This window comes from Macrotis lagotis, chromosome 2, assembly GCF_037893015.1.
Source record: "Macrotis lagotis isolate mMagLag1 chromosome 2, bilby.v1.9.chrom.fasta, whole genome shotgun sequence".
Lineage (NCBI taxonomy): Eukaryota > Metazoa > Chordata > Mammalia > Peramelemorphia > Peramelidae > Macrotis > Macrotis lagotis.
In genome coordinates, this window is record NC_133659.1 from 278,853,017 (window position 1) to 278,877,344 (window position 24,328).

A 24,328-nucleotide genomic window follows, 5' to 3' on the forward strand; every position below is an offset into this window, starting at 1 on the left:
GGGCAGGCAGGTTCCAGAAGTCAAATTGGGTCGCTCAATAGGTGTGCTAAAAATATCCTTAAAAAATGTTTATGAATTTATCTGATGAGAGCCACCGAAGATAATAAAAAGCCAACCTGAGTTGGGATTAAAGTCTTTCCTGCAATATGACCAATATATGACCCTAGAGAACTCACTTCATCTTTCAGTGTCCCCAGCAATTCTTTTTTTGTTTTTTTGAATTTTACAATTTTCACCCAATCTTGCTTCCCTACCCCCATCTCCCACAAAAGGCAGTCTGATAGTCTTTACATTTATTTCCATACTATACATTGATCAAAATTGAATGTGTTGAGAAATCATATCCTTAAGGAAAAATAAAATATAAGAGAAAGCAAAATTATATAATAAGATAGCTTTCCCAGCAATTATTTAAGGCTATGAAATTGCAGAATAGTTAAGAATCTGCATTGGTGGAAGAAATTTCCTCATTGGAAGTTACCTATGCCTACCAAAATAAAAAAGTCAATTCCCCAAATTTTACCTCTTCCATCGGCAAGGAAAATGAAGTTGGATGAAAATGTTCCGGAAGTCAAAGTAATCCAAGTTTTTCAATTCTATCCTTTAATGATCAAAATCCAGTTTGCCATGCATTGATCTTACCAAAGTCAACTTGTTTCAGAGCACTGGCCTTCAGAGAAATGCCCAATAAAGGTATGTTACCTGAAAAATCTGGGAAAGCATGACCATGTATTTTTTTCTTTCTAAGAATGGAATTGGAATCCTTTGGGAGTACTACAAAAAATGGCATACAAGAAATTCTTGAAAGTCTGCATTGGGAGGCTCATCATAGCAAGAATACTTGTTTCAAGACACATTGGCAGGTGGTTCTAAATTCTGAGCCAATAGAATGACTCTATCTAGGGGTGGAAAATTTTGAGCAGACCTGCTGAGCAGCCCTGCCTGCTAACGATTTAACAACTTTTACAGGTTACCTGGAAGCTGTAACGAACTTGATGTATGTGAAAATACTTTTACTGGTATCGTTGCATCTGATCCTCTCAAAGTGAAGCTTCAACAAGTTTGAGGGGAGAACATCTCAGAATCCTGTGGACCGACAGCTCAACATGAATCACCTAGGACCCAGCAGCCCCCAAAATGGGATCTTTAGCAACACACAAAAGTGTCTGCCAGTAGGAAATGGGATTGTATTCTCACTTGGCCACATATCAAATCTAGAATATTCTCATTTTAGGAGGGAGGTTGACAGGGTGGCAGATTGGTAAGAAATAACTGGACTGAGTCAGTAGTCAAAAAAGCTGATGTTTGAATCCTTGTTTAGAGAATTAGTATTATATGTGTGATTTTGAGCAAAAGTTAATTCACACTTTTGAGTCTCAGTTTGGAAAGTGGCCTTTAGATAGGTAATTTTCAAAAGTGAAAGATTCTCACTCACTGATCTCTAAAAGGTCCTAAGATTGAAAGTGGAATATGAGCTACCAAGCTGGTGAGTAATCACAAAATTTCAAAGTTAGAAGGAACTAGAGACTTTTAATAGCCATCTATTAAATGATACCCCAAAAGAATTCCTACTATAACATAACCAAAGAGCCTATTGTTAAAAATAAGGGACAACCCCATATCTACAGACAAACCACTCCACTTTGGGATACTCTTAATTGGTTTGGGTTTTCTGGACATCAAACCTAGACTTGCTTTTGTGATATCCTGGCTCTGTTCTTCAGAGACAAAATAGTAATAATAATAATGATGATGATGATGATGATAATGATAATAATAATAATAAATTACCCCCTTCTACTTAATAGCCCTTCAGATACTTGAAGAAAGCTTTGATACTCCACCTATTAATATTCTTTTTTCTAGGTTTGACATCAACAGGCATTTATTAAGCACCAACTATATATGAGACACAGGATGAGTCTTGGAAGGATCCTACTGGAATTCTTACACCAAATATGTGCCTAGGGAGGCTATTAACAATGAAAAAAGAAAGGTCTTTTGAAGGAGATGGCATCAGAATTGAGTCTGGGGTCTTCTGAAAAGCCTGTGGGAGCAAGTTACATGATAGAACTGATAATATATAAAGTAACTGCTCTGTGCCTCAGTTTCCTTATCAATAAAATGAAGGGAGAAGGTCCTTTCCAACTCCATAATTATGGCATGAGGATCCTTTCTTGGCTCTACTCATTGTTAGCCTATCAAGGAATTAATCCAATGGTGCCAAAATTATCACTATCATTGGTAAAAGTAGAGAGCTCTTGGGTGAGTGAGATAAACTTCATGGTTTGGGTCCTGAAGAACATTTCAATGACATCATATAGCAAGACAGTTGAGCTGGAAGTGATGTAATCCCTGCCATTGGGGAAGGTTGAGGCTGGTGATTAAGCTTGGGATTTGGGTTCTGAGCTTCAGCAGCCTAAAGCCAACCAGGTATCCCCATTAAATCCAACCCCGGAAGATGGGAGCCACCAAGCTGCTTAAAGGAAGGACAAACTAGCCCAGGTCAAAGTTTCTATCCTGATGGCACCGAGGACTGGCTACCACACAACCCAGCCTTGGCAGGTAGGAAGACCAAGTCTCCATCAACAAATAAAGGAAGGGAAGACAAATGTTAACTTCACATTAAATGCTGGCTGTAACAAAGTGAGAAGGAAGAAAGAACCTATTTCTAGTGTCATTCTAAGAATTCAAGATGGGGACTCAGGGGGAAAGTATCAGATATAGGGTAAAGATTTTAACCAAAAATTCAAAGAAGAAACAGAGTGACCAACTGGATCATCTTTCCTAAGGAGGTAGTTAAAGTGCAATAGATTAAAAAGAACAAATCTATTCTATTTTCAGCACCTTAGCAGAGAGCCATCCAAATGGCTAAAAGCTCTTCCCTTCCACCCAGTGATTTTTGAGATAGGTTTCTTTAATTAATTTAATTTTAGAATGTCATTAAATAAAAACACACAAACAATAAATAAACAACAACTGCAACTTTAATAAGTGGAACCAAAATTTGCCATTTCAGAATTAAGGGGAAAATATTTTCCCTTTATAAAAATAAAATTAAACTTGTCAAAATTATAAATAGTATAATTTTTAAAAAAAAACCCTTTTTTTCTTTTACAATTTAAAATGCTTCCCTGCATTACCACCACCTCATTTCAATCTCTTTCCTGTACCATCACACACTGAAAATCAACAACACTACAGCAAAGCTTAGGTCGTTTAATATAACAATTGATAAAAAATAAACTCAAACCATTTCTTTGGCTAAATCTGACCTTTAAAAAAAATTCTCTTTTTTTTCAAACATTTAAAAGTTGCTGCAGTAACCAGTGTTGGGGGGAAATGGGGGATGGAGGACACACAACAAAACTGGTCTTTCTAGACCTGCAGATTTCAGTACAGTAAGTTTTCCAAATCATGACTTGTAGTGCATATAAGACAACCATTGAGGTTTCTGGATAATATAAAATGAGAATGCCTTTTTTTTTTTACAGACAATCTACTTCAAGTAAAAAAAAAAGATAATTCACAGATACCCTTTAGCTACCACTGTTAGATCCTAAGAGCATTCAAATAGAAAAAGTCAGAAATATAAACTTCTCATTGAACTGGGACAGGTTAGTCAAAACTCTGGTGGTGGTTGCTAAGAGAACACTCAAACCCAGGCTATGGTCTGAATAACAAAAGAAAATAACATTCCCTGAATATTACAGTAAAGTGTCTGTTATGTTATGTCACTTAAAACCTCATTCATGCACTACAGAGATTCATGCAAACTAAACAGACATGGTGTGGGCAAACATAGTTTATATCATTCTACATTTAAAAAAACCCCCAAAACTCTTCATTAACAGTTTTAGAAAACACGATTGTCTCGGTCACTTGTGTAGTACTGCATAACCCACAAACGGGACAAAAATGATTGTTCTTCATCAAGTCAGCCTGAAAATCTGGAAATGAGAAGAGGAAGCAACAAGGCACAGTTTGCAGATGAAGAGGCACAGGACTGAACCACCTTGGAGTTTCGCAAAGAAGCCATTAGGTGTCACTAAAGTGTTAACAATTCCTTGGGAATTGATCATAAATTAGGTCTAGAGTAAAAAATGGGTGGTATGGGCCCTTGGGAACTAAAGCAAATTTTATTTTATGTTTTCATGTTTCCACTGGAATAAACCATATATTTGCTAAGTCTACTCAAGAGTGAGGAATTACCTGAAGGCTTCTATTGCACACCCATCCATCTCTTTGGTTGCTTGGAACAAGCATCTGTTGTTTAAATAAATGTTTCTGTAAGAATACCAGTTACATTAGCAGTCAAAAACCCCCAAGACTTTTCCCCCTTGGATGGGAAGGGAGAACTTGGCATCATCATAATACATTGGTTCAGCATTGGAATATCACAGACTCCAAAGAAGAGAGAAAAGGAAGAAAGGAAATGAGTAGGAAGAAGGGAAGTGACAATGGATGCTCCACAGGACTCTGGAGTAAGTACTTTTAGTCTTATGAGCCTAGAAAATAATCAGATACACCTTCTGACCTGACTATTTCTTTTCGTGAGAAACCAAGTAAAATAGTTCATTTCCTCTAGTCTTTTCTGCTAAGGACAAAGACAGACCTTCCTAGGAAACATTCTCACGTAACAGAAGTCGCACAACGGCAATTGTTTCTAAAATGAAAAGGGGGGCATCAAAATGCTCACAATTCCTGTGAACTGCGCAGGTTTAGGTCTGTTTCCTTACAGATGTCACCCCAGACAGACCTATCATTCCACACCAAGTGGATTCATGCAGGTAAGCAGAGCATCCAAATTACCTGAGGATGCTGTTCTCCTTAGACAAAGGCCGAGGTTTATAAAAAGTGGTCCACCCTCAGTTTTCATAGCAATCTACGGAAGGACTCGGCTTTTTCTTTGCTCCCTTGCATTAGTTGCTCTCCCAAAACTCTCCTATAGATATATATATATATATATAATAAAACATCTTACAACTTAAAACTATATTGTTTTTAAAATTCCACATCCTCTTATCCATCTTAATCCAACTCTTCACAATTCCATTGCTGGCCACCAAAGGATCCCCATCTCTGCTCATGCCTTTTTTCTAACTTACTCTTCTCTTTCCTTAGATCTACTCTATTAAAAATCCTTCAACAATTTCTTAAAAGTTCCTAGCTTCCTTAAACCTTCCATTATACATGACTGTTTTCATGCAAAATTATAAACTGTTTAACAACAGGAAAAAAAACAGTAATAGTTTGATGCTTAAAACAACTCAAGATTGGATTTTTCTTTCAGTTATTAAAAACCAATCTAGATTCTTGGCCTAAAAAACTATAAAATCATTAGGCAAAAGAAAAGGTAGAGGGGAAAACCACACCCCATCTTTCATATTCCAAAGCATCCTAGGGTTCTATTGGCTAACTACCACAGATTCACAGTCTGCCGGGGGCGATGTCACCCACCAACAGAGGATTCTGAGGAGGTATCATAACATGATGAGCTTGCAAGTCCCTTCAACAGGTCACCAGGGCCAGGTGTTGAATGGGATTGAATCTAAAAGTTGGGGAGAGGTACCCTGTCACCACAAAATGTAAACCAGCTCATTTAACACCCGCCTTGTCGATTGCATTGAGCATGCTCCTTCTTGAGTTTGCTGGTTTTTTAATTTTTGTTTTGCTTTTTTAAGTAGCCTGCACTATTCCTGAGTGGTCCAGGGCTGCTGTTTAATTCAGCTTCCATGTTTCTTTGAGGGCTTTTTCAAGTTTGTGTCTGTAAGTTGCATAGCGTTGCTTAAGGTTCTGCAGCTGTTCATCTTCTTCCTTGTCCAGGATTCGCAAGAAGTTCTGCAGCTCTGGAAGACTGAAAGCTTCCCACTGCAGGGGGGGAACACATATACCACATTTAGTGAATAATATACATCACATGGTACTTGACAATTTGTGTTTGTGTTTTGGTTTAGTTGTCTCTGCCATCTCTGACTCTCGGTGACCCCATTTAGAATTTTCCTAGTAGAAATACTGGAGCAGATTGCCATTTCCTTCTCCAGTTCATTTTACAGATGAGGAAACTGAGGCAAACAAGGTGATAGGGACTTGCCCAGGGTCACAGAGCTGCTAAGTGTCTGAGGCTGGATCTGAATTTGGAAGGATGAATCTATCCACTGTGTATACCTTGAGAGGCTGAGGCAGTTGCATTTTTTTGAGAGGAATGTCTCTTTTATTACCTAGCACCTAATATATGCTCAGGACAAAGTAGAGAATAGGGAAAGAGATTGGACCTGAGAGGTCATTGGTATGGAGAATTCCCAGGAGGCAGTCAAGACAGGTGGGTCCCTTTCTCTATAGTTTAGAGAGTCCTAGAGTATGTGTCAAAACACATTGCAGCTTAAACTTGATTAAAGCATAATAGGGAAATATTTAAGAAATAAATAAAATGTGTTTATTTTACCCAACTTTATTATATTTCTAAGAATAATATACTATAGTAGTGTTTAGATTAAATTCTGTATTTATATTATAGGAAATGTATTACTGTAGATATAATATGTAAACCTAAATATCATAATAAACATAATATTTATAGAAAAACATATTTTATTTATATCAAATTTTGTGTTTACATATTTATAACAAGTAAATATCCTAATTTATTTCTATAAATAATGATATTTAGTATGTAAATATTATTGCTTTAATAAGTGATATATTTAGTATGTAAATATATAAAACTAGACTCTGTCAGAGCCAAGATTGTTTTTGAGGCTGGCTGTCTCTCCATTTCACCATTTAGTGCCTATTAACTGATAATGCAATGAGAATTTTTGTTCTCTCTCTCTCTTTTTTTTTTTTTTTTGCAAGGCAAATGGAGTTAAGTGGCTTGCCCAAGGCCACACAGCTAGGTAATTATTAAGTGTCTGAGACCGCATTTGAACTCAGGTACTCCTGACTCCAAGGTTGGTGCTTTATCCACTACGCCACCTAGCCGCCCCTGAGAATTTTTGTTTTGGCCCCTTCTATCCCGCCTCCCAAATCTAACTGATGAATACTAACACCAAGGAACATCCTCTTAGATTTAATCTCCTTCAACCTTTCCTGGACTATTTCTTACCATTTGATTTTACCTAAGAGTGGTTGGATGTGTTATTTATTCATTCACTCATTCATTCATTCATTTATTTTTTGGGAGGCAATCAAGTTTAAAGGACCTTCTCAGGAACACACCGCCAGATACAAACTCAGGTGCTCCTGATTCTAGAGCAGGTGCTCTATCCACTAGGTCACCTAGCTGCCCCAGAATATGACTTTTTTGCTTTTTGTTTTTTTTGTTTTTGCAAGGCAAATGGGGTTAAGTGGCTTGCCCAAGGCCATACAGCTAAGTAATTATTAAGTGTCTGAGGCTGAATTTGAACTCAGGTGCATTATCCACAGCACCACCTAGCCACCCCTGGATATGATTTTTTAAAAGGAATTTTTTTATCTGGATCTGCAGTAATCAGAGTAATGGATCATCCAAGGTAAGGTTGTACTAGGTAAAAAACAAAAAACAAAACAAAACCCTATTTAGATCCATCTGAGAAAAAGAACTTTAGATGTATAAGCACTGGAGATTTGAAAAGATTCCACTCCTCGCCCCAGGTCCTGCCCCAAACCAGCACACAAAAAACTAAAAAAACCCAAAGATTTCTTACTTCCTGCCTTCAAGGATATGGTGCAATAGGGAAAAAAAGTCAGCTTTGGAATAAAAGGATCTGGGTTTGTGGATTTTCATTCATCTTTTATTATGATCATTTGAATGTAACTTTGGGACTAGAAACTGTCTGAATCCATGCAAACCCACACCAAAGTCTTGTTTTGGGTCCACCTAAGCTTATATTCTGAATTCCCCTTATGTCTTGGCTTTGCCCATATTTTATTAAATGTTTACCTTTACGGATAATCTATCTCAAATCTACCTAGCTTTCATTTATAGGCCTCTCCATAAAATTGTTTAGCTGTGTATGTTTGCAGGTTCCATAGTTTAAATTCTTTATTATGTCATACATATATATATATATATCTGTATAATAGATATCATTAGATATAATAGGATTACATAATTATATATTACATAGATGTATAAAATAAATTTCTAAAACTATTTCAGATTTGGGGGTTCATTCTTACAACTAAAAGTTCAAATTCCAACTTTAGTGTTTAACTTTTTTGGGACTCAAGTGTCCTTATCTGAAAATGAGGGTTGTAATTAGATGAACTCTAAGGCCCTTTCCAGATTTAAACATCTGATCGTAAGAGCTAGGAGTGAGGTTGAAAATCAAAGGCTTCCTGGAGTTGAGATTTATTCAGTTTAGGAAACTGAGGCTGGGCACTGACAAAGACGAGGGGAATGTTGTGTGAAGGGAGCAGGAGGAGGACTGTCAGTTTACATTATACTACTTTCAATCAATAATAAACAAGATTTTAGTGCATATTATGCTAAATAAATATGGAAGGAAAAAATGAACAAATAAGCAAATATTACTAAATTGCATATCTGCCAAACTCTACTGAATTATTAAGAAACAAGAGAAATCTCACAAATTGCATATTTAAGAGAAACAGTGTGGCATTGTGAATTGGAAGTTAAGTTTCAGAGCCAGAAGAGGGGAAGCTCAAGTACTGTTTCTATAACAAACTGGTGTGTGACTCTGGCCAAGTCACTTCTCAGTACCCCAGGTCTGTATGAGAACAAATTACAGAATCAGTGCCTATGATCACTCTGGTAGAGAGTATCCTTTCTGGAAGCTCTCTAGACTGTCCAAAAAAAAAAAAAATCCAATCAAACGAAGTAGTTTGGGGATATAATTCGTTCATTTAAAAAATAGTTTATTAAAAAATATTTATTAAATTCTCACAATGTGTGAGGTGATGTTCTGAAACTAACTAAAGCTGGATGGCTCCTCAGGAGATAATAAATGAAGTTCACCAGATGGGATCACTTAATGGAACAATACAAAATTTAAAACTCTATAGAGGATAAGTAAGTGTTTGGAGTTTAAGCTTTCCCGGCAAATGCTAATATATGGTCAAAATGTCCTTTTAAGAATCCAAATTAGAATTCCCAAATAGTACAGTTCCAAACAATGGCAGTTTGTATTCAAAAAGCCTCAAAAGTTGCAGAAGTCAAAAGCAGCATGAATAATTTATAAAAGCAGTTTTTTCTTCTTGGGACCTCATAACAGCTGAACAGAGAAGCTCACATTCATTTCTTTCATTCATCTTTGTCTCTCTTTCCTCTTCATCATCCAGCCCACAAGTGAATTATTATCACCCCTATTTTATAGATGGGAGGCTGAAATTATGGGATGGACAGATATTTTAACTATGGAACAAACAACTAATCCAAAAGGTCATTGTAAAGCTTTTCTTCCTCAGACTGCACTGCCCTCAAGGACACAGATGCATGTCATTCACGGTAATCCAGGTATGATAGGTTGTTGGCTGGCTTGAATTCAAATCCTGTTTTTCTTAGCCTGAATTTTCTCCTCTATAAGACTGAATGGGTTGAACTAGAGGTTTAAGGTCCAAATGCTTCCATTATTTTTAAAAAGTTTTTTAATTCAAAGTCTCACTGGCTAAGAAGCAGGAAACTCCTTTTTCTCTCCTGTTTACAATAAATTAGCAAGAAATTTTTGTTTGGAATAAACATATGGCAAATGTCAATTTTCAAATTCAAACTAAGAGTTGTAAGAAATCTTTGGAGACCAACTACAAAATTCAAACTCCCAAAATCTATTTTTTAAGTGGCAATTTAATTAACAAATACAAACATTTCAATAATTGAACGATGTATATATAACAAAGTGTGAACTTCTGTTTTTAAAAATATGGATATAAACATTAAGTTTAATGAGATAACACACTATGTCCCCATCTGCTCTTCAAAGACCTTTTAAAAGTACTGTTTCTTCCCACCCCAAATATTAGGGGAAAAAAAAGGTTACATAAAAAAATTAATGGCAGATTGGCTTTGGGTTTGTCCTTGCCTCCTCATCCCACTTCTTTCAGTCGGTTAACTACCACTGAGATAAACAGAGATGGTGTACCCTAAAACAATAATAAAGAACAACACCTACCTCTCCAACTTCATGTTCCCGTAGAACAAAGCTCAGGGTTTCTGTCTTTGGCCCTGCTACCAAACGCAGATAAAGGGGGTGTTCTCGATCTGAAAGCTTGCACGCGTAAACTGTACAGAGAAACAATAGATCCATTTTATAGAGTGCTTATTTATCCATCAAGCTAGCCTGCTCCTGACTGACAAGGAAATTTATCCACTACACCCTTCCCCATCTTGCTACAATTGGCCAGGACAAAAATGAATGAATAGACATCCCAGGCAGGTAATGAATCAAGATAAAAACAGACAATAAAAAAGTATAATTACTGTTGTTCTTATTTTCAGGAAAAAAAAGATCAATTACGTTACATGCTGAAGCTTTTTTAAGACTGTGACAAAAGCGTGTTTCTATTTATGAAAAAAAAGTCACGCAAATCTTTCCAGGTCAAGGTAATAGCTTTCATTTAAAAACACCTTTATACCTACAACCATGGGCCAGAGAGAAACACCAGGCAAATTCTTCTGTCTGCTTGGTTAGAAAAATTAACTATTTTAACTGAGTAACTATAACAGTTAAGTTGAGCAGCAGAGAGTTCTGAATATGAAAAGAAATTGAGCTGGCAGGTTGAAAGTGCCCCCATGATGATCTCCTGGCACTTTCTAACAAGCCCACCATTCCTCCCTAGCACCTGGGGGATTGGGGGTGGGGGGACTACTAGCAGATTATAGGCTTTCCTAACCCAGCAACAAAAAAGGTGAAAGTCAATTTTCTCCGACTATTTTCTACCCAGGAAAACTGGAGGGGAAAAAAAACAACACAAGATAATGGCTAATGAAATATGGATACCTCGTAGTCAAATGAACACTGGAGATAAGCTGTGTTTGCTGGGACTAGTTTGTATAGCATATTCAACAATGTATATTTTTATGCCCTTCTGACTCATTCAACATAACTGCTCTGATAAGAGAGAAAATGGACTGAAAGGAATATGTGGGTGTAATTCTCTTCTCTGCTCCAGGGCTTGTATGCCTTTGTGTCCTGCCAAACTATGCCATAAAGACCTGTGACTGCCGGAGGAACTGCCAGGAGTCTAGACTAGTTGAAGAGGTCTCAAGGCTACTTCCTAGCAAGAGTCAGTGGCTACCAGGGCAGAGATGATGAAATACCCTTCACAAAGCTGCGAAGACCTGAGGCTCTATAGATGCCATGATGCTGCTTCCACTCTCAAGATGGGCACTGGGTTGGCTGGTTTGGTTGAGCTACAAGGGAGAGGGTTGGGCAGCTGGGTGGATCCAGTCAAGACCTTAGTTCAAATTCAGTATCAAACATAAGTTATGTGACTGTTTTGCCATCTCTAAAATGAGAAGAAAATGGCAAACCACTCCAATATCTGCCAAAAAAACCCTGAACCCAAAAAAGTGTCCTGGATAGTTAGATACGAATGAAATGAGTGAACAAAGGAAAGCATTCAATATAAGGCCATATTTTGAAAACTTACTGGGATATAAAACAACTCTCTCTCCTCTCTCTCTCTCTCTCTCTCTCTCTCTCTCCATATATATATATGTGTGTATATATATATATATATATATATATATATATATATATATATATATATTTGTTAAGTCATTTCAGTGGTGTCCAACTCTTCATGGCCCCATTTGGGATTTTTGTGGCAAAGGTAATAGAGCTTTGCCATTTCCTCCTCCTCCAGCTCATTTTACACATAAGGAACTCAAACAGAAAGAGTAGAGGCTTAGCCAGGGTCACACAGCTAGGATGTATCTGAGGCTGAATTTGAAATCAGAAAGAGGAGTTCAGTGCTCTATCCATGACAGTAGTGTGTGTGTGTGTGTGTGTGTATTTACACGCCTGTTAGAAGGGGAAGGACAGTAAATGTCCAGCTGAATACTGCTATTATTATTATTATTGTTTTAATTATTATTATTATTATTTAATTATTACTGCTGTTAATATTATTACTGCTGCTAATACTATTCCTGCTACACACAAAACACATTACAAATATTAAAATTAAACATTTAAAGTATTTAAATAATACTTAATATTGGGTCTAATATTAAGTAAATATGAAAAACACATAAAATATCTTGATCCTCACAACAACCTGGATAGGTTGGGGTTATTATCCCCATTTTACAATTGATGAAACTGAGTCAAACAGAAGTTAAGTGTCATCTGCCCCAGGCCATACAGACAGTAAGTTTCTGATGCCACATTAGAACTTAGTGCCTAGACTGTAGGGAGAGGACATGAAATTTCCTTTTTTGTGTGTGCCTCGTGAGCAAGTGATTGAAACTCTCTAGGCCTGTTTCCTCATTTGTAAAATGAAAAGGTAAGACAATGTGACTTCCAAGTCCATTCCAGCTCTAGAGTTCTATGTCTGATTTTGTCAAATGGAAAGGAAGTTCTTTTGGGGCAGAAACGTATCACTAGTAATGGTGTGGTACTGTTGTTTGGCCTTCATTCTTTGTGTGTTGTTTTTTTTTTTTTTTAGATTTTTCAAGGCAATGGGGTTAAGTGGCTTGCCCAAGGCCACACAGCTAGGTAATTATTAAGTGTCTGAGGTTAGATTTGAACCCAGGTACTCCTGACTCCAAGGCTGGTGATCTATCCACTGCACCACCTAGCCACCCCTGGCCTTCATTCTTGAAGAAGCCCACGACATCAGGGGAGGTGATGCCATGACAAGCAAATGAATTGGATTTGAGTGAGGGGCTTCTGTGCTAAATCACCAGCCTCACATTCTTCTCCAGAGCCATATGGGTCCAGTGGACAAGCATGAATCAGGATAACTGGAGACGACCCTGGATTCGAGGCAATTCCCAAAGTCATACAGTTAGTAAATGTGACATATCCGAAGCTGAACTTGAATTCAGGTCCTCTTGATTCCAGGGCCAGGGCTCTATCCACCATGTCATCTAGTTGGGCCACAATAAGTACTTACTTATTGATTAATGAAAAACAGAATATGAGATAAGGGTGGACAAGTCAAGGGCAGAAATGTGAACATGCATTGGGAAGCCACTGAAGGTTTTCCTAGGCATAGGACTGATGATGATGATATAAAATCCCATGAATAGGAAACACAATGACTTAAACAGCAGCATACCTTGATCCTCCTTGTGACACCGCTTATAAAGTGCAAACTTGGCTGGGCTTTCAGACACTAGAAATTTTTTGAGCAAGGCCTCAATAACTTCCCGGACAGTGTTGGTACTGCTAATGTGAAGTGTATTCATGCAGCCATTATTGGAGGCATTCTCATCTGGGTTCTGGGAAGTCCATGCAGTGACAGGTCTGCACAATTCCATCTGAACTTTGATGAAGCCAGTGTAAATCCCATTGGAATTCTGTAGCAAGAAGACAAATAACATGGTCCAGTGAAGCCTTCAAATTTGAAAGGTATTTAAATAAAATGAGAGATGGGGCTAGCCCCAAGCAGAAAAACTCATTCCCTACCTCTATTCTTGCATCTTGGTGGCCAATCTCCTCTAAACACACACCCACCCCTCCCGACTCCCCGCAGAGAAAGAGTCTAAGTGTGAGGCGGTGTTGAGAGGATGGGCCCCAGAGCCAGGAAGACTTCAGTCCAAAGTTTTGTTTCTAAACTCCTATTAACTGCATGACTGCTAACAGAGCACTAAACTGCTCACTGCTCTAACTTTGTGGTCTTAGATCAGTTGCTAAACACCATTATTATAATGGACTTCCATGCTGGAGGTTCCCTAAATCAATACAATCATGGCTCAAGATTAAAAAACAAAAAGACCTCAATGGGAGGCCTTCATGTACACAGCCCATAAACCAAGTCTGTTAGGCAGATGGGGAAATTTAAGAAACTTCTCCGTTGGCTTTGATATGCTTATGTCTATGAGACCATTCATTCACACTGCTACAGCCTCATGGGAAGAGTCTGGACCCATTTTTTAAGGTAATACCTCCATTCAAATCTCTTTTTTTTTTTTTTTTTTTTTGCAAGGCAAATGGGGTTAAGTGGCTTGCCCAAGGCCACACAGCTAGGTAATTATTAAGTGTCTGAGACCCGGTTTGAACCCAGGTACTCCTGACTCCAGGGCCGGTGCTTTATCCACTGTGCCACCTAGCTGACCCCATTCAAATCTCTTCTGGCTAAAGCATGAAATTTCCTAAGGCTAAAGAGGGATCCCCATCACCAAAGACAATGAACCTCTAGAGAAAGAAAGCCAAATCATAACTCTGACAGTCCAACAAAAGAGGGCAAGCTGAGAAGCTGGAAAAGATACTGCATATGGATTATTATTATATTCAGACATCATTTCTTAGTAAAACAACAAGAGGCAGGTTATAATGAACTTTCAAGATGAACATTTTTTTAAAGTCATTTAAGCTTCAAGAGATAAACCTCGAGAAATCATAAATATTTGTTCATGATTTATGTATAGAATTACAATTAAATTTCTCAAGTTGCTAAAAGGAAACAGCAAGGAAGCTAGGATACGATGAAGTCTTTTGGGGTGGGGGGGCCAGCATTGGTAGACATCAGAGCCTATTGGTTTAAAGAGTGGCAGTGATTTCTGCCAGGCTGGAGGAGAATAGAATCTTTAAATATTCTGGAGGCACATGGAAGACAGATGTTCAAAGAGAAGGCTTATGGGGGACATATAGCCATGATTCTCAAGAGGGGGGGTGGAAAAAAGCAAGGAGAGGATAAATGGAATCCGTGTATTTGTTTTCATGCTCTAAAGTTTTTCCTCTAACCACTTGGTGATCACAATACAGTTATTTCAAATCTAGATTGCAGGAATTTTAAAAAATATTTAATAACTATTTCAATATAATTGGTTTCCTTGGTAACGCTATGTATTTTATGCATTTAAAAACATTATTCCAAGAAGGCCTCTACAGGCTTCACCAGATGGTCAAAGGGGCTATCATATGCAAAATAAGAATCTCTGATCTAAAAGCATTTTTATTACCTTCCTTGCTTTCTTCTGTTTCTTCTCCTTCTGTTTAATGTGATCATATGTTTCTATGACATCAGGTTTCAGCCTGTACACTGCATATCCAATGTGCAGATGTCACTGAATAAGGGATCCCATTGATCAAGTCAAAGAAAAGTCACCAAGAAAATCATTCATTTTAACAAAGTATCTATGGGTATAGACTTAAAGGTAGAAGGCCAGGGTTCCATCTCCAAATAGAGTAGAAGCAAAGGCATCCAAAAGGCCAAAGAGGAGAGTAGGAATCTGTCCTGAGTGAGTAAAACCTGGAAAACTATTCCGAGTGGTCAGGAGGGGATGCCCTAAGAGCACTGGTGGTATTGTCATAGGCTGGAAGGGCAAATGCTTGGTCCACCCAGTCCAACGTATGTTAAATGGAAATAGAAACACCAACTGGGTTGAAGAGAAGGAGTTTTAAAAATTGTAATAGCCGATATTCTTTTTATTAATTAACTGCTGACTTTTCAGGACCCGTGGTGGTATATTAAGTAGATATAGATAAAGAATCAACCCCAAAAATCAGAACTATCTGAATTCAAGCCCTGTCTTTGCTGATATACTATGTAATTCCCTCAACAAGAAATGGAATCTTCCAATGTCCTAATCAACTTTCTAAGACTGTAAAGTTGCTGAGGAGGTGCCAATTTATATTGATGAAAAGAATTCCCACTATCAATGAAATCACAGGTCTAGTTCTTCCTGATTACTTTTTTTTCTGGGTCCTCTGCTATAGAGTTGTCCAAGAATTCAAGTAGAATTCTAGGAAACCAAGTTGTGTTTTTTTTTCCTTCTCCCTCATTAATATGTTCCAGGTGCCTTTTATCCTCCAGTCTCCCTGTCCATTCTTGAATTATATGGGGTTGTCCCCAAAAAAGGCATGGGTTTCATCTGGTTGTACCACAGGCTGGAATTACTTACTCCAAAAGAGCCTGTGCTGTTGTATCAAACGAAGCTGCCAACTTAAAAAAAAAATTGCCAATGGTCATACAGCTAGTAAGTATTTAAGGTACATAGGAACCTATGACTCTTCTTACTCCAGACTCCAAGAGCTCTCTTTTCATTAGACTAATCTGTCTTTTATACAAGGCTGTCTTATTAATTCACTTTTAAAAGCTGTGAAGAAAAAGAAAAAAAAGCTTTGGAAAATGTCAATGTTTCTTCTATTATTGTATTAATTTATTTTTAAATTTTAATTTTTTGTTTCAAAATCTCTCCTTCTAGATCCCCTTTTATCCATCAAAAAGGCAAGAAATGCAATATTAATTGTACACATGAAGTCATCCAAAACATATTTCATCATTAGCCCTGATATAGGGGGAGAAAAATAAGAAAGAGATTATTTACCAAAAGAAAAAAAAATATTCTTCAGTCTGCATTCTGAGCCCCTGTGCTCCATCTCTGGAAGTGGATAGCATTTTACTTCTTTTTTTTAAAGTTTATTTAGCATTTTATTTTCCCCCCAATTACATACAAAACGATTTCTTAACATTTGTTTTTAAATTCATGAGTTCCAAATTCTACCCCTCCTCACCCCTTTCATTCAGAAAGCAAGCAATTTACTATAGATTATACATTTATAGTCATAGCATTTTACTTCTTAAAAGTCCTTTGGAATTGTAGTAAATCACTTTATTGATCAGTTACTAACTCTATACTAAATTATGTCTATACTATATACTAAGATATATCTCTACAATATTGTTGTTACTGTGTAGACTTGTCTCTTGGTTCTGATTATTTCACTTTGCATCAATTCATGTAAGTCTTCACAGGTTCTTCTGAAACCATCCCTTGTCATCATTTCTCATAGAAAAACATTCCATTCACAATCATATGCCACAACTTTTTCTGCCATTCCCTAAATGATGGGCATTCCATCATTTTCCAATTCTTTTCCATCACCAAAAGAGCTGCTTTAAATACACACACACACACACACACACACGCATGCATGCATAGACGCATTTGGAGTTTTTTTGGGGGGGTTACACAATGAGATGTTTGTCTAAGTCTAGTTTCTGCCATACCACTTTCCTGTTTTCTCAGCAGCTTTTGTCAGAGTTAAGTTCTTGCCCCAATAGCTGGAATCTTTAGATTTATCTAACAGTAGCCTTCTCATACTATTTTTTTTTAGGTTTTTGCAAGGCAAATGGGGTTAAGTAGCTTACCCAAGGCCACACAGCTAGGTAATTATTAAGCGTCTGAGACCGGATTTGAACCCAGGTACTCTTGACTCCAGGGCCAGTGCTTTATCTACTATACCACCTAGCCGCCCTCTCATACTATTTTTTAAAAATATTCTCTTAACCTCTTCATTGCAATTGTCTTGTTTTGGAATAACTTTAATCAAAGTTCTGTTTAGCTCTGGTCATTTCAATAGGAAAGTTTGAAAGTTCCCTATTTTCATTGAATATCCATCTTTTCCCCTGAAAAAGGGTGTTCAGTTTTTCTGGGTAGTTGATTTTCGTTTGTAATACAAACTTTTGTCTAGTGAAGTCACTTAAAATGTCCCAGATGAGCAGAGTAGGAATATGACTAACTACTCCCTAAAAGCTCATTGTTCAATTCATGATAGTTTAGAGTCACTTAAGTATTAATTTAAGTACCTACTATTGCCAGGCTTTCTGCTAAACACTGAAGGTTTAAAAGAAAGACACAAGATGTTCTGCTTTCAAATAGGGGACACAACCTACAAACAACTATATACAAATAAGTCACATACAAGATAAATTGGAGATAACAAAGGGAAGGCACTAGAATAAAGTGGGATTTTTAAAAAGGTACAAAAATATTTATACCAATTAATTGTAAAAAATATTTATAGTAGTTCTTTTTTGTTGTGAATAAGAATTGGAAATTGAGGGAATGCACATCAGTTGGAGAATGTTGTGGTTATATGATTATAATGGAAAATTATCTGTGCATAAGAAATGACAAGCAGGCAGATTTCAGAAAAACCTTGAAAGACTTACATGAACTGATGCAAAGTGAATGTTAATGAATTAGCTATTCCTAGCAATACAATGATCTAAAATAATCCCAAAGGACTCACGATGAAACATATCATCTGCCTCCAGACAAAGAACTGATATGATCTAAATTCAAAATGAAGTATACTATTTTTCACTTTCCTTTTCTTGTACTAGTCCACTTGAAATGACTAATATGGAAATGTTTTACATGATTACACAAATATAATCTATAACAGATTACTTATTTTCAGGATGGGAGTAGGGAAGGGAAGGAGAAAGGGACAGAATTCGGTACTCAGAACTTTAAAAAATGTTTAAAATTGTTTTAACATGTAATTAGGAGTAAAAATTAAATCTTTTTTAAATGATAACCTGGAAAACTTTATAAGTGGTAAATTTTCAGGTGAAGGAAGGAAGGAAGGAAGGAAGGAAGGAAGGAAGGAAGGAAGGAAGGAAGGAAGGAAGGAGGGAGGGAGACAGCCAAAAAGGAAGGAAAGAAAGGGAAAAAAAGAAAGGGTTTAGCTGGGCAAGTTAGGAAAGCCAGAAGGTGTAATGAAGAGAGGTGCAATGAAGAAAGCATGGAACACAGGTAGTGAAAATGCCCAGTCTGGTATCTTTTTCAAGGAATAGCAAGGAAGTTGATGTCACTGAATTAGAGTAGAGTAGGTGGTGCTAAGTAACATTTAAGAAGACTGGAAAAGCAGGAGGGAGACAGATTTAGAGGACTTCTAGGTATTTTCAAACTCTAGATCTACGATCCTGAACAAGTTGGGCTTCTTTTTTGCTCATGTCCTTCGTAATGTTACATCTAGAGGAGAAGCCATAGTTCCAAAAGTTCTATCAAAGAAGGCAGTGAATTTGATAGTGCCTATTGAAATAGTCTAACCCAATGCCCTAATTATTTGTAACCCAGGGGAAAGGAAGTTTCTGATCAAAAGGGTAGACAGAGGATCAATGATATAATGTGGAGGATGTCTTGACTTGCAAATGAATTAGACTGACATGAGACAGAACTGTATAGTCATTAGCTTCACTCTCTCCTCCAGAGTCACTGGAGTCCAGTGGTTAAGATAGAGATCAGGACCACTGGAGATGGCCCTGAATGCAATGGGAGACCTTGAACTTTTTAACCTAAAATCTTTCCCAGGTCTCAATTTTTCTGAGACATCACCCATTCAATAATTCAAAGCTAGATAGAAGTGAGGCAAAAGATGGTTTAGTTTGCCTTCACAAAAAATTCAGTCTGGTTTGGAAAGATCCTCAGTTTCTGACCAGAACAGAAACAAGTGCAGCTTATACTCACTCACTCACTCACTCACTCACTCTGACCTACAAGCAAGTGAGGCGAGGCTGGGACCTATTACTGGCCAATTATGAAAGCCAGAGTTACTTGGGTTTAAAGGTATAGTCAATTAGCTCCATTTGAATCATAGAATTTCCAAAGCCAAGAGATTATAAATGAAAAACTACGTGAGACAAAAGAGTTAACTGTCCCAATATTTAGAAAAATAATGATAGAATAAGTAGAGAAGAAAAAAATCTAGCCCCCCCAAACCCCAAGTAACTTGTGAAGTATAAATGATCAAAATTTAGACTCCTTTGGAAGAACATCCATATGAAAGCATATGACTCCCCATGTAAAAAAAGGGGGAAGAAGAGGAAAGAGAAGCCAGAGGAAGGGAAAAAGGCATCCTGAACTGCAAAGAAAGGAAAATTTGTGGGTTAATCAGGTTAAGAGAAAAGTAATTTTGTTTTGTTGTTGAATCTTTTAAAAATAAAAAAAAATAAATTACTAGACATCATTACCCACACCCTTCGAGTTATGGACCTCAGTAGTTCCTCTCTTTTCATTCTCAACCATCTCCAAAGAAAAAGCTATCTCCCTTGTTATCTCCATCTTCTTAATTCTTTGCAATCAAGTACCTGAACTCATCTTTCAGCTGAAATTGCTCTTTCCAGAGTAAACACAGATCTAGCTGCTAAATCAAAGGGTCTTCTCTTGGTCCTCATCTTTCCAACCTCTCTACTGACTGTGACCATCTTCCCTTCTCCCTCCTGGATGCTCTCTTCTTTCTGGGTTTTCAAGACTACACTCTCTCTTGGTGATTGTTCCTAGCTTTAACTGATCAGCTATATCATGACCCCCTAACAGTGGATGTTCTTCAAGGTTCTGAGGAGAGGAAGTCCTCTTCTACCTTCTCTACTCTCCTTTGTTAATCTCATCAGTGTTCATTGTTTTAACAATCATCTCTATGCAAACGACATCTGTATGTATCTATAGACATGTGTCACACACATGCATAAATACATATATGTGGATGATGTGTCAGGCCTAGACAGGAAGCTCATCTACCTGAGTTTAAATCCATCCTCACCTACTTCCAGCATCAAATATAAGCCCCTCTATTTACCTTTTAAAGCTCTTCACAACATGGCCTTGACTGATCTTGTCCAGACTCAATGTCCACTCCTCCCGGATTCTGCAATACAGCCTAACTATCCCCTCTCTTCTTCCCATGACTCTCACCTGCTATCTTCATGCCTTCCCACTGACCATTCCTTCCTCCTAGATTCCCCTTCTTCCTTCAAGATGCAGCTTTTTATATGCCTTTCCTGATCCTCTCAATTGTTAATACTTCCCCATCAACCTACTTGTATTTTTGTTTTCATTACATTTTTTTCTGTATGAGGGGCAGTGATGCATGTGAATAGAAATGGCCTAGAAGCCAGAAAGACCTATGTTCAAGTCCCAACTTTGTAGGCAAGTAACTCACCCTCCTTGTTCTCTGGGCTAGAGGTTCTCAAACTGTTTTGGCCTCTTAAGAATCTTAGAAAGTTGCCTAGAATAATGGTCTCAAAAGTATGATCCAGGAACCTCAGAGGGTCTGGGACCCCAAGACCCTTTTAGGAGGTCCACGAAGTCAAAACTCTTGTCTTAATAAACTAAGATATTATAATATCTAATACAGTAAATATTGATGGGTCTAACTCACATAAAAATCTCTTCGGAGAATGGGTCTTCCTTCAATCATTTTTAAGCTTCAGAGAAGCTTATAGGTGAACTTTACTAACCTAGAAATTCCCTTTTCCAATGAAATCACAGGTCCAGACTCTTTTCCTATATTTGTTTTATATATATTCATATAGGTACTTGTTTCTCCCAATAAAATAATAAATTCTTAAAATTTGGGTACATTCCCTTTTTTTGATTATAATTCATATTCTTTCTGTCTAGCACCTAGTTGTTCAGTCATTGTCCAACTCTTCCTGATCCTATTTGGGGTTTTGTTGGCAAAGATATTGGAGTGGTTTGTCATTTCCTGCTCCAGCTTATTTAACAAATGAAGAAACTGAGGCAAAAGGGTTTAGTGACTTGCCCAGATCACATAGTTTTAGTAAGTGGTTGAGGCCAGATTTGACCTCAGGAAGATGAATCTTCCTGACCCAAGGTTGCATACTCTCTCCATTTAGCTGCCTCAAAGCATATAGCAGATGCTTAATAAATACTTGTTGATTGGCTGGATCTTGTCAACTCATTGTTACCCAAAACCCTTATTTCCTGTGTGGCCTTGGGCAAGCCATTTAACCCCATTTGCCTTGCAAAAAACAAAACAAAACAAAAAAAAACCAACCCTTATTTCAACCTTCACCATTTCCTCCTGTAACAATTCTAATCACAGTTATGTGTAGAAGTCAACCATTTTTAATCTCATAAGAAATCTTTCTTTAGTCTCTTCCTATGAAAATGAATAATTAAGCAACCCACCAGCAGCTGAGCATTAAATATTACATACTATGTGGGTGTACACACACACACACACACAGCCATATTTAGATGCCAGAAATTCCAACTTGATCACGTGTCAAACTTCAAGAGTAATATCTCTTTCCTTGACCCTTTCTAGTTTATCTTTGTAAGATAAAATTGCTGGAGGTCTTATTACAAACTGAATTAACACATATTGAACAGGGTGGCTCTGATTAGACACATTATCAAAGATCCTCTGATGATGTTTAGAATTCTTTAAAAATCCAAATCTTAATAAAATGTATTGTAAGAGAACCTAAGAGGACATCTTTTCCCCAACTTCAGGGCAGGCCAACAGGCCTTCCTATGAAACAGAATCAATGTGAAGGATGAGAAAGACTTCAGTTGCCACAACACATCTACTTTGAACATTAGAGCACTACTAATTTTTATCCTGAGATTCAAAATGTACTAATTGTTTATATTAATCAAAACTGTAAAAGCTGAAAATCTTACCAAGGTCATCTTCAATTTGTCTGTAACAGCTAAATTGTAGTTGTGAACCTTCTGTTTGATTTCATCTTTGCTGAGATAATTGTGGGTTTCCTTTTCTTTCTCAACATCCTAAAAGAAAAACAAACCACACCACCCATTAGCAATCTGAGAGAAAATGCAATAAGCTGAGGTTCCTTTTACATTCCAGGGAAAAATAACATTGGTGCATTTAACCTTGAAATACACCCCACACCCCACATCTTATTTTCCCCAACCCAGCTGCAGTTCTCCATGATTGAGTGTCAACCTGCTCTGCATATTTAAAAGCAGACCCTAAAACCACATCGACACATGTGTCATTTGTTTCAAAATCCCTCCTGCTAAAAGAGTCAGTTCTTGGCATGCATGAGAAACTGTTCCAGGAATTTTTTTAAATTGCCTTCTTCTCTGATATAGACCAACGATTTCCATTCCACATGATATTTAATACAACATTTCAAAAACACCCCCAGCACCCAGAAGAATTCATTAATCTGCATGTTTTAGATCCACTAACTCCTCTCCCTGACCAAGAATGAGGAATCAATAAATGTCAACTAGAAAATAATCATATTATGTGTAGGGGGTAATTTATTTTCCTGAATTTCAATTTACAAGGAAGTCACAAAATTAAGAGATCAGAGGATCATAGACCTTCAAGTCTATGGAAGGTCTAAGCCCATCTTTTACAGATAAATAAAATGAGGCCCAGTGAAAGTAAAAGACTGACCTATGACCACACAGCCAAGTTAGGAGCAGATGTCGAGATACAAACTAAATGAAGTCTCGTGCCTTTCTCACTAAACCATACTTTTCTTCCTGTTGAGGGTCAGGTATGTTGTTGCTGTTGTTCAGTCATATAGTAGTCATGTCTGACTCTTCATGATCTCAATTAGGTTTTCTTGGCTAAGATAGGGGAGTGGTTTGTCATTTCCCTCTTCAACTCATTTTACAGATGAGGAAACTAAGGCAAACAGGGTTAAGTCAAGATCACATAGCTAGTAAGTGCTGAGACTGTATTTGAACTCAGATATTTTTGATTCTAGGTCCAGTCATTTCCTTTTCCAGCTCATTTTTTACAGGCAAGGAAACTGAGGCAAATAGGGTCCCACAGCTAATAATCTGAGGTCAAATTTGAATCCTGGAAGATGAATCTTCTTGACTCCAGGCTTGGCATTCTGTCCTCTATGCCACTATATACAAACATAGATGCATATAATGCACACACACACAGTAGCCCCAAATGTGCCTTGGTCTTCCTTATAAATAATAAATAAATAAATAAATAAAGCAAGCAAGCAAGCAACTTTCAGTAAACATATCTACCTATTGTGGGGAATCACTAAAACTAATTATCACTGAAACAAATCACAAAAAAAATCAATCAGTAAACAGTAGATAGAATGCTTTAAGATTTGTAAAACAGTTTATTTCCACTCTAGGAGGTATATGGTGCTCATTATACAGATAAGGAAGGTAGAGGTTAAATGATACTTAGCGTCATACAGTTACTGAGGCAGAATTGAAACTCAGGTCTTTATCATGTCTGAGATTCCTAGACTATCCTTACATTAGATATGCCAAGGTAAAGATAAAAGAAAATAATATAATAAACTGCTTTAAGCTGATTATAGAAATCCCCAAAGGCCCAGAGGATTAAATAATGATTAAAATGTTACTACAATCACCCTACTCTTAATTGATTGTTGATTGTCCTCATTCTCAAAGAGGACTATGAAAATATCACTACAGTCTTCTTCGAGAATGAAGGACAAACAATCCCTCATAGACTGCCAGTGTTGGGAACATTTATTATTCAAGAGAAAAAGTTAAAGGAAAAAAAAAAAGAATTGAGATAAAAGTGGAAGCAGATTAAAAATGTCAGGAACTTAGTCCAAAATAATCAATTCAATTGTATAAAGAATAATTTAAATTAGATTTATTAAATGTTTCTTCCCCATTGTCTCTCTATGAGGCTTT

At 37.2% G+C, this 24,328-nt stretch overlaps 1 protein-coding gene across 1 annotated transcript in view; it reads right to left on the minus strand.

Annotated features, from left to right (window-relative positions):
* Positions 1 to 3,450: 3,450 nt before the first annotated feature.
* The window catches only part of RASSF3 (Ras association domain family member 3), a 91,130-nt gene continuing 70,252 nt past the window's right edge, over positions 3,451 to 24,328 (minus strand). The window contains exons 2-5 of the mRNA XM_074226218.1: positions 22,331 to 22,438; positions 13,225 to 13,465; positions 10,110 to 10,219; positions 3,451 to 5,871 (exon numbers count right to left, since the gene is read on the minus strand). Of these exons, the coding sequence (XP_074082319.1) occupies positions 5,722 to 5,871; positions 10,110 to 10,219; positions 13,225 to 13,465; positions 22,331 to 22,438 (609 nt within the window). The 3' untranslated portion in view covers positions 3,451 to 5,721. The remainder of the gene's footprint in view (positions 5,872 to 10,109; positions 10,220 to 13,224; positions 13,466 to 22,330; positions 22,439 to 24,328) is intronic.